The sequence below is a fragment of the Octopus bimaculoides genome, chromosome 7 (genome assembly GCF_046866305.1).
Source record: "Octopus bimaculoides isolate indiv1 chromosome 7, ASM4686630v1, whole genome shotgun sequence".
NCBI classification, from domain to species: Eukaryota; Metazoa; Mollusca; class Cephalopoda; order Octopoda; family Octopodidae; genus Octopus; species Octopus bimaculoides.
This window is the reverse complement of record NC_142934.1, coordinates 97,443,513-97,454,914: the sequence shown is the minus strand read 5'-3', so window position 1 is coordinate 97,454,914 and position 11,402 is coordinate 97,443,513. Positions and strand designations below refer to the sequence as shown.

The window sequence follows — 11,402 nt, the reverse complement described above, 5'->3', positions numbered from 1 at the left end:
GAACTTTCCTTTCATCTTCAATAAGAACCTTTCCCTATATAACAATGCTCCACATTCCCTGAACTTCACCCAGCCTAGTCTTATTCTTGCTGTCACAGCTGCTTCATATCCACCACTTACATCCACCCTATCTCCCAAATAACAAAACCCTCTCACTGTCTCCACCTTGTCACATAGTGTTTCCACTGACTCCGCCAGCCCTCCAGCTCCTTTCTCACATCTTCCACAAACTCTCTTGCCATTCTTGGGGTCACCTTCATTTTCGTACATCTACCATGAATCCATTTCTCACATCTTGTACACAACACTGCATTTGCCATTACCCTCCTCCCACGTACACCACATGGATCTACATTACTAACACTTCTCCTTCCACCCCACTCACCGTCACCTTTGTCTTCCCAAGGTTTACCTTGAAACCCTTACTTTCAAATGCCTCCTTCCATTTCCAAAACTTCTCTCTCAATCCCTCCATTGTCTCACTCATCAGAACAAGTTTATCTGCATACAATATCTCCATTAGCGATCCCTCTCTTGCATTCTCCGTCACCACATCAACCACTATTGCAAAAAACAATGGTGACAACACAAGATCCCTGATGCACACCAACTTTCACCACAAACTCCTCCAACAGCTCTGATCCAATTCTAACTCATCTTTACTCCCTCATACAAACTCATCACTGCTCTAAAACTGTGCGCTTGTGAGTGTGTGCGTGGATGCGTGCGTATGTAGATATATGCATGCGTATATAGAGATATGTGCATGCGTATATGGATATATGCGTACATGCAATAATATACGCAGTTTTAGACGCGTTTTGACCTTGTCACTACACAGTAATTTCTCTTCGTTTTTAACAGTCATTTTTCACAGGAATTTTCAATTGGCCGGATAACTGAAGAGATGTTGGCGTGGGCTTCCACCCTGGCATCCGAAACTTGGAGTTTTATCATGGCTACTGAATAAGCGTCACATTTTTACAGATATATATATATATATATATATATATATATATATATGCAGTTACATTACGAATCAGGCTGAAGAGGAATAAACAATCGGTAAGATTCGTTAAATCCGAAAATGGTCCCTGTTTAAGAATGTGTTTTTTTTAGGTGATTTTAAGTGTCTTGCCCGCTTACGTTTTGGTTTGCTGCTATATTTCATGTTGAGAACAATTTAGGTCTTAATAGACACAAGATGTGATCTATTTCTAGCACATTAATTGTCCACGTTAGTGGTCAACGTTATATATAAAAATGTTCCTTAATCCCCTGAGATTGCAGATACTATTTCTGAATCTCTTTGATTCTTTAGATGTGCTGGCCTCCTGGTAATTAATCGATATTAATTAATATATGATTAATTACCATATCTTATAATTATATATATATATATATACACACACACATGCACATACTTACATATAAATACATACACATATATATATCCATATATACAAACGTGTGTGTTATATACACCCACACACATATATACATACACACACACCTTATTTTGTAAATGGTTGATAGCTTTGTTTCACAGAATAAATTTTTAATAGACTTTATCTCATTAAAACCCTAGAATTTTTTGCATGAAACCCTGGAATTTTGATCGACTAAAAGACCTTCAAGACAATGTCCCAGCATGGCCACATTGCAATGGCTGAAATGAGTAAAAGATGTATCCAAACTATCCCATATAGAGATGCTATGTTACCAGCATGGCTGAGTAACAAATTTGGTTCACGACCATAAGGTCTCAGTTTGATCCTGCTGTGTGATATCTTGAGCAAGTGTATTTACTATAGTATCAGACCAACCCAAATGAATTTGAGTATACAGAAAGAAACTAGATAGAAGCCCATCAGATGGACAGCACTTGCAATTCAAAGGTCTAGCTCTGTCATGCTTGTGTCAAGATGGTTCTGTTTGAGAATTATGTTAAGGGTAAACATGTCTATGAAATTGTCAGCCACATCACATGTTAATTCAATGAGTAGGGTGTGCCATTGATTGAATAACTGATTGCTCATATGGCAAAATTGATGTGAGAGGTCATCATTATCATATACATAATGATGATGATGATTAAAAAGGAATCATTTGTCAATAGTAGAGAAAGGAACTTTTTAACACTTACCTCCTTTTCCCTTTGCCACCAGATTTCGAGCTCTCAGAACTGAAATAAAAGAATAGAAAAGAATATTTTGTAGACATAAATTAATAAAAACAAAAACGGCATTTTTATTTAAAGTTAAAAATAATAAACAGCATGCTCACTTGACCTGGTACAGATAACAACCAAACCCACTTGAACCACATTTTAAGGTTTGTTATTAGTCTAGGAGCTCAACCTGATTTCCATAGTATATAATCTGAGATTACAACTCTCACACTTGAATGAGGCATCAATCTGTTGCAGCCAGTGGCAGATCTACAATATTGAGGCCCTGAAGCTTAAAATGTTATGGGGGCCACCTTTACAACAAGCAACAGTAGGGTAACATTTTGTACACAGTGATATTCAAACAATTTTTGAAGTAGAAAAAAATGCTTTGTTACTGAACAAATTGTAAGTCCAAAATTAGGAGGCAAACCCTTTCATTGGTCATTAAATAATGGTGTGAAAATAAGAATTTAAAGGAAGTTTGTCTATTATTTCTGGCTTTTCAAGCAACCACATAAACGTTCCCACGTCAGTTAGTTTATAATGTTGTGGTGTTGCTATATCATTTCAATTCACAACAGTGATCAGTATCTTTTACATACACATCATCATTTTAATGAGAAAAGTTTTCTGAGAAAAACTATAATTGTATATTCACAAATTTATCAACATGTTTTCATCTATCACTTCATATTCATGACATAATAATTTCCTACATACAATTCCAAGATCTCTGCTTGATTTTAAACTAACATATGAAACTATAGTGATGTTCTTATCTCTACTTTGGCAAGTATGTTTTGGTGTTGTCTATGCTTTGGTGCTCTCTACATTACAATAACACTATCAAAACTATTAACATACAATATATACATACATGAAAATCTATTGTTTTTCATCTAGATGGCATCTCTGAGCAATTAATCTCAGTGATTTTTTTTCTTAAGTAAGTATTAAGGCCTCTTAAGTCCTGTTTTGTCAAGAACTATTCAGCCTCTCCTGCATTGGTGCCATAAGAGGATACACTGAGTACACTCTGTGAAGTGGCTAACAATAGGAAGGACATCTAGCTGTAGAATTGGAGCTGAATGACATGTACAAACACCAGTATACAGGAGCAGTGACTCTTAATAAGAAAGGACTTGAATAGTAATGATCTGTTCAATCTATGCCAATATGGAAAACAGATGCAAAATGATGATGACAATGATAATGACATGATGATGGTGAAAATACATAGAAAATTAAATTAGATGCTTTATAAGCAAGTACAAATCCAAAATAGAAAAGATGCGAATGGAACAATGCACAAAAATCAACCCATGTATCTGTTGTTATTCGAATGACTATACCAACCCTTACTCCAAAGTGACCAGGTGTACTTTGTCCACTGAAATTAATGCTCTTAAAGTATCAGTACACCAGCTACTTTGCTTATGTCTACCTTGCTTGCCACATGAGAACCTCTGATATTTTGCAGAACTTTTGTATCTTTTCTATGGCAAAACACCTGCGCTTGGCCGTCTATCATACTTCAGCATCTTGACATCTTGCATAAAGTCACTTTTTCCATCTGAAATACACTGGCTCACAGTTATCCATGGGGTATTTTCTTTTCCCTTTTCCTACTCTTTTCCTTTCTAGCAAGTTACTTGGTGATGTCACAAGTGCAGGCAAGAAGAAAAGGACCAGGTACACACTGTAAAGTGGTTGGTGTTTATAAGGGCCTCTGTCCACAGAAACCATGCCAACATTGATGAATGAGCTCAACATAGCCCTGTGGCTTGTTGGATCCTGTCAATCTGTTCAAGCCAGCAGAGAAAAAGGATGTTTAATGATGATTGATGACAATGATGATATGTAACACCCTAGGCTGTATAAAAAGAATTTAATCTTTTATTTTTTACTTGTTTCAGTCATTTGACCGTGGCCATGCTGGGGCACTGCCTTGAAGGCAGTTAACAAAATCAAAAACAATGTGTGAAATTAAAAATATAAAATGGCAACAATTTACACATCACACCCTGTATACACACACACACACACACACAAAAGAAGTGAGGACTGAAATCCTTCAAAGGGATGTCAAACATCCAAGTTTGCCAGTACAGTCCAAGTAAAGAATATATATAAAATATATATTCAATATTTGTAAAAACAGTAAATGAAGTATTAGGAAAGGAAAAATTGTAAGTGTAGACGATCACTAATTCAGTTCATAATCCAAGTTGGTACAGAACCAATATACATTCTACAAATTGCTTCAGAGTCTAATTAATTACAAAGACAAAAACGAAACACTCTTCATGAAATAAAAATTAGATTCCTCGTCAGGAATTACATACTGGTATGAATAATTACGACCAACAAAAATATACAAAGACCTTTCATAGCCCAGATGTAAATGAACAAATAAATGAAAGATAACAAGAATGCTAGATATTCAAAACTAGAAATATATATATATATATATAAACTACTCCAGCATTTTATTAACATTACTATTCACGATATGTAAATCGTGAAGAAAAGACAGATAAGTTTGATGAAACAAAAAGTAACCACAAAAATAATATATATATATATATATATATATATATATATATATATATATATATATATATATATATAACAAATTAAAAGGGTAAAGGATTATCAATTTATTAATTAATAAATCAATTAATAATTAATAATTTTTACCAAGCCCATCGGTATGTAAGCACCATTATTGGTGGAGAACTTATTTAAAAGCTCATATATATTTATAAACATAATTAAGGGATCAGCAAATATTTGCTTCACCATATACTGAAGTTCAGAAATAGCAGCTAAAAAAGCTGAGAATCCCACAGATAGCTATCTGTGAGATTCTCAGCTTTTTTTAGCTGCTATTTCTGAACTTCAGTATATTGTGAAACAAATATTTGCTGATCCCTTAATTATGTTTATATATATATATATATATATATATATATATATATATATATATATATATATATATATATATATATATATATATATATATATACATATATATATGCATATATATACATATATAGATATAGATATAGATATATAAGAACACAGTCTGGGTTTCAAGAGCACACAATTGTTCAACATACTTTTTGTACATATATATATACACATATACATATATATATATATATGGGAGAATTTACGAAAAAACAACAACAACAGACGAGGACAGGTGGTGTAAACAACAAAAAGATGTATTAGTTTAACACTCGGGAATAGGAAAGTCTTTAAAGTTTCGAGCTACGCTCTTCAACAGAAAGGAAAGGAGAAAAACAGATATACATATATATGCATATATATATGTATATGTATATATGTATATATATATATATATATATATATATATATATATATATATATATATATATATATAGAGAGAGAGAGAGAGAGAGAGAGAGAGAGAGTAAATCCCAAAAAGAAGAACAAACACAAAAACACAACAACGTGAGGATGTGGTACCTGTAAAGTATTGGCAGATGCTTAGGGAAGGAAAGAAAGATAGTTGAACATTTCGAGCAGATACTCTTCTTCGGAAACAGAGGAAAATCTCATAGAAAGGAAGACAGAGGAAGAAAATTGCCAACGATATGCATATATTTACGCATATATAGAAATATACATATATACATATATATATATACATACAAAGATATATACATACACACAATATATACATATAAATCTAATATAGAACAAAATTTTCAAAAAAACATTTTATCAGTGGCTAGCAGATTTAAAAAATACCTTTTCAAGTGAAAATTATAAACAACTTATAAATAAGGGCAAAAGAAAAAATTTCTTATACCAAATATGCCGAGAAATAAACTTTAAAGTCTATTTCTCAGCATATTTGGCATAAGAATCTTTTTCTTTTGGCCTTATTTACAAGTTGTATACACACACACACACACACATATATATATATATATATACATACATACATATATATATCTTAATATATATACATATATATACACACCCAAAATATATATATACATATATACACATATCCATATATATATATATGCACACACACATATATATACATATATACATGACAGACTTCTTTCAATTTTCATCTGCCAAATGCACTCACAAGGCTTTGGTTGTCTTGAGTTTATAGGAAAAGACACTTGCCCAAGGTGCCACACAGTGAGATTGAACCTGGAACCATGTGATTGGGAAGTAAGCTTCTTACCACACAGCCACACCTGCTTCTAATGTTACATTTTTTAAAAAAGCTATCATTTAATATAGTTCTTACTCTGAAATTCTGAATGCTAATATGATTTTGAAAAGCTCTATGATATAACAATATAACAACATTAGTAGCAGAAGATAGAGTAAACATCTAATTAACCATTAATTTTCATATAAGCCTACTCATTCAAGAACACATGATCAGTGGCACGATATGAAATTTTGGGCTCAAGGTCAGCAAAGTCCAACAACCTATTCACCCACACCCAAATACCATGCTCATTTCCATTACTACCACCACTATCAAAATCATGACTATCTCCATCACCACTGCTACATACATCATCATCATCATCATCATCAATATTATTATTATTATTATTATCAAGGTGGCGAGCTGGCAGAATCATTAGTGTGCTGGACAAAATGCTTAGTGGTATTTCGCCCGTCGCTACGTTCTGAGTTCAAATTCCGCCGAGGTTGACTTTGCCTTTCATCCTTCTGGGATTGATAAATTAAGTACAAGTGAAACACTGGGGTCAGTATAATTGACTAGTTTCCATCCAACAAATTTGAGCCCTTGTGCCTTGAGTAAAAAGGATTATTATCATTATTATTATCAACAACCTCATCTTTCATACCATCACACCACAGCTACCATTTTGACTGCTGTCATCTTGTTGTCACTAGATGGGTTGGTTGGTTGCTTGGTGCTGTCATTATTGCTGTCGCTGCTGCTGCTGCTGCTAACACCACCACCACCACCTCCTCCTCCGCCTCATTCAGTGTTACCTCCTACCACCTGTCTCCTAACACTATCAGTTTGCAGCTATGGCTCCCATTTTCCTTCTACTCCTCTTTGTTCTTCACTGTCAACGTCATCATCACTCATAACCTCTCCCTCCAAAACTCAGGTCATTGTTTTTGCTCCTGTCCCTCTTTCTCCTCCTCATTTCCATCATCACCGACATCACAAGCGGCTCCATGGAACAAGAGGTCAAAAAGTAAACTCATACTTTTGACATGTTAGAGTTTGTGTGTCATCAGGAAATGCTTAATTGGCTGAAGAGAAAAACACTTACAAGCACAGTAGTAGAGAAAACACTACGGCCATACAGAGAGAGAGAGAGATGATGCACTACTGCGAAGCTATGTGCACTGTCCAAACATTAGATTAGAAGATAAACCCCCAATGAGTACTTAACTTTCCTGTCTAGCAAACTGTCACAAAAGAACAGACATCCTGAGATACAGAGCTAGAAATAGATAGATAGATTGATAGGAAGAACGAAAGAGAGACTGATAGATAGACAGACAGACAGATAGATGCATACATACATACATATATACATACTTATATACATACATATATACATACATATGAAAATAGCCGGTAATGCATTTGCGAGAATAAATTCACTCAACCAGTTCACTGTCATTATCTCCCTTTCATTCAGCCTCTTTCTTCTGGCTATTTCATCATGACAAGGAGACATCAACTCACATGTATACAGACAGATATATATATATAAAAGTAAGAATCAAATTTAGGTGAATCAAGTTCACATACCCTAAATAAAAAGCAAATAAAAAGCACCATTCAAGTGTCACCTGACTGGCTCCTGTGCCAGTGGCATGTAAAAAACACCATTCAAGCATGGCCATTGCCAGTGCCACCTTACTGGCATATGCTAGTGGCACGTAAAAAGCACCATTTGAGCATGGTCATTGCTAGTGCTGCCTGACTGGCTCCTGTGCTGGTGGCATATAAAAAACATCATTCAAGCGTGGTTGTTGCCAGAACCATCTGACTGGCCCTCATGCCGGTGGCACATAAAAAGCACTCACTAAACTCTAAGAGTGGCTGGCGTTAGGAAGAGCATCAAGCTGTAGAAACTTTGCTAGATCAGATTGGAGCTTGGTGCAGCCTTCTGGTTTGCAAGCCCTCAGTCAAACTGTCCAACCCTTGCCAGCAGACTTTAAATGATGATGATGAGATATATATTAAAAGATGACTCCATCAGTCACGAATGACCATAAGTGCACCTAAGAGGTTCCCTTCCAGTTTGTTTTTATGGAAGACCAGCAGTCGCCCATGCATACCAGCCTCTAATCTCCACACCACTGATGTTATCCAAGGGAAAAGCAAAGGCCGATACAGCTTGGCACCTCTGACGTCACAACTCATTTCTACAGCTGAGTGAACTGGAGCAATGCGAAATAAAGTGTCTTGCTCAAGAGCACAACATGCAGCCCGGTCTGGGAATCAAACTCACAACCTCATGATCGTAAGCTTGATGCTCTAACCACTGAGCTATGCACCTTCATATATCATCATCATCATCGATATATATATATTGTGGACTTTCCTGTTGTAGACAATAGATGAGGGCTCCACAAATTTTTGCTGAACAACTTGTACAGATGATTTGTTTATGGTAATAAAATGCTTGTGCTGAACATTAGCTCATTCCTTCCATCAAATTGACATTGACATGCGGCATGTAGCATTGTGTGCCACATGCCACATGTCAAAGTGATTGCAGAGTAATGTGAAACAAAGTGTTTTGCCCCAGAACACAATGCACCACTAGTCCAGTAACTGAAACCACATCACACTAAGCACTAGGCCACATGTCTTTACACACACACACACACACACAACAACAACAACAACATCCACATCAATAACTTCAATTTTAATTCTTCCAGGGTCAATAAATTAATTACTAGTCAATTACTAATTATAAGGACATAATAAAATTAATTATAACTTGCCCCTTGCTACATCTATAAATTTGTGGCTGTGGGCAGAAATGGTAGAGTAGTAGATGACATACCTTGTAGTATTTAATTACATACCTCAATATTCTCAATGCTAGGTGGGGATCCGGCCTTTCAGCTCTCTTGCGAGATTTAATAAACTACAAGCCAGTTGTAGTTGTTTAGCCAATGTCTAGTGCAGATTCAATAGCCCTATGGTCAAAGGTATTCTATAGCTGGAATCAATTGTGACTTTTCAGATGTCATCATCATCAGTCAACATCTGTTTTCCATGCTGGCATGGGTTGGACGGTTTGACCAGAGCTGGTAAACTGGAGAGCTATACCATGTTCCAGCCTAATTTGGCTTGGTTTCTATGGCTGGATGTCCTTCCTAATGCCGACCACTTTACAGCATATGCTGGGTGCGTTTTATGTAGACTGGCATGGGTGCTTTTTATGTGAACCAGTACGTTAGTATATTTGGGTTACATTATCTAATGTTGTCCTTCCCTTTTTATATATGTAGGATGTTATTTTAAAGATATTTGGTTATTTCTAGCTGAATGACCTTGCAAAGGCTCACTTGTTTTGTATCAGTAATCCAATGAACTGCGTTTACCGATAAAACTCATTGCTTTATTGCCAGAGTTAGAAAGGAGCCTATCCCTCAGTTATAGGGGTCACGTCAGGACCTTAATATTGTAAGTAATGAGGCAATCATCACTGGTGTTGATGCCATTCAAAAGCAATCCAGTTCACTCTGTAAAGTGGTGGGCACTAGGATGGGTATACAGCAGTAAAAACACAAGACCATGATGCAGCTCTCAAAATCATCAGATCCCATCAAATCGTCCAAACCATGCTAGCATGAAAGGCAGGCATTTAATGATGATGACAATGACGATGACGACGATGATGATGATGTTGTTGCTTACATATTCCGGGCCAGAAACTACAGCCTAGAAAACAAGCCTCGTCCTGAAAGATGTGTAGAACTCGATGAGGATGTCCTGCAAACCCTGGTGGAATGAAATCTCATCATAACTGTTGAAGAACTAGCAGAGAAGCTTGGATTTGGTCATTTAACCATTCATCAACACTTGCATGCCATCGGAAAAGTCAGCAAATTGGGTCAATGGGTTTCTCAAAAACATTTCCGAGTCTAATGCTAGGCCACATACAACAAGGATGACATTCCAAAGGCTGGAGCAGTTTGAGTGGGAAACGATTCCCCACCCACCATATTCGCTAGACATTGCCCCATCTCATTATCATTTATTCTACAGTCTTCAAAATCATTTGGACAGAAAAAATACAAATTCTGTAGATGAGGTCAGGACAGTACTGGAGGAGTACTTTTCTTCATGGACAAGGGAATTTTGGAAGAGGGGGCCTTGCAAGACTACCAAATAGAAGAGCATTGTAGAAAATAAAGGAGAGTATATTTTAGATTAAAAAAGAACTTTGTTTATCTTAATTTTGAAAAATAAAAGAAGTATAAAAAACTGCATTATTTATGGGATGACCCAATACATATATAATATTTCTACACCTATAAATACACATGGGTAACTTTCTGAGATATATGTAAATATACTTGGCTGAATCATCATTAACTGTACAGTTATCAAAACACAAAGAAAGATTTGACCTGAGAACCATGATTATTCACAAACAATCTATTCTAATAAACACACACAAACACAGACCTGTATGTGCCAACGCGTATACAGACACAACTCAGACCCATACAAACAAGATACTGGAATTACATTTGTCAAAGCAACAAACTACTGGAATATTACTGACACACATACTAAAATATACATTAAAACTGATAGAACGTGTTACTTCAACAGAAACAGTTCTTAATGTCAATACATAACAAAACACAATTGCTAGTTAGTTAGTTTATTCACTTTATTCAATTGAATTTATGAGGTTTCTAAATAATGAATGTGTTTATGGAGATGTGGTGAATTGCTGTACTTTATAAAACATGCCAAGCTAAGCAAAATCACTCTCTTCCACACATAGAAGCTTGTCCTTTCAGGTGCTTGTACCACACAAAAAACACCTGTACCAGTGTTGCATACATGTACTTGTGCCAGTGCTGCATAAATGCACCCATGCCAGTGACATGTAAAACACATCCAGGACACTCTTAAGTGGTTGGCAATTAAAAAGGGCATCCAGCTGTAGAAACCATGCTACAATAGAATATTGGA

At 35.7% G+C, this 11,402-nt stretch overlaps 1 protein-coding gene across 2 annotated transcripts in view; it reads right to left on the bottom strand.

Moving 5' to 3' along the window:
* Window positions 1–11,402, bottom strand: part of LOC106868848 (uncharacterized) — a 149,122-nt gene that overhangs the window by 60,056 nt on the left and 77,664 nt on the right. For both annotated transcript variants that reach the window (XM_089355714.1, XM_089355715.1), the window contains exon 2: window positions 2,147–2,185. In XM_089355714.1, the coding sequence (XP_089211840.1) occupies window positions 2,147–2,185 (39 nt within the window). The remainder of the gene's footprint in view (window positions 1–2,146; window positions 2,186–11,402) is intronic.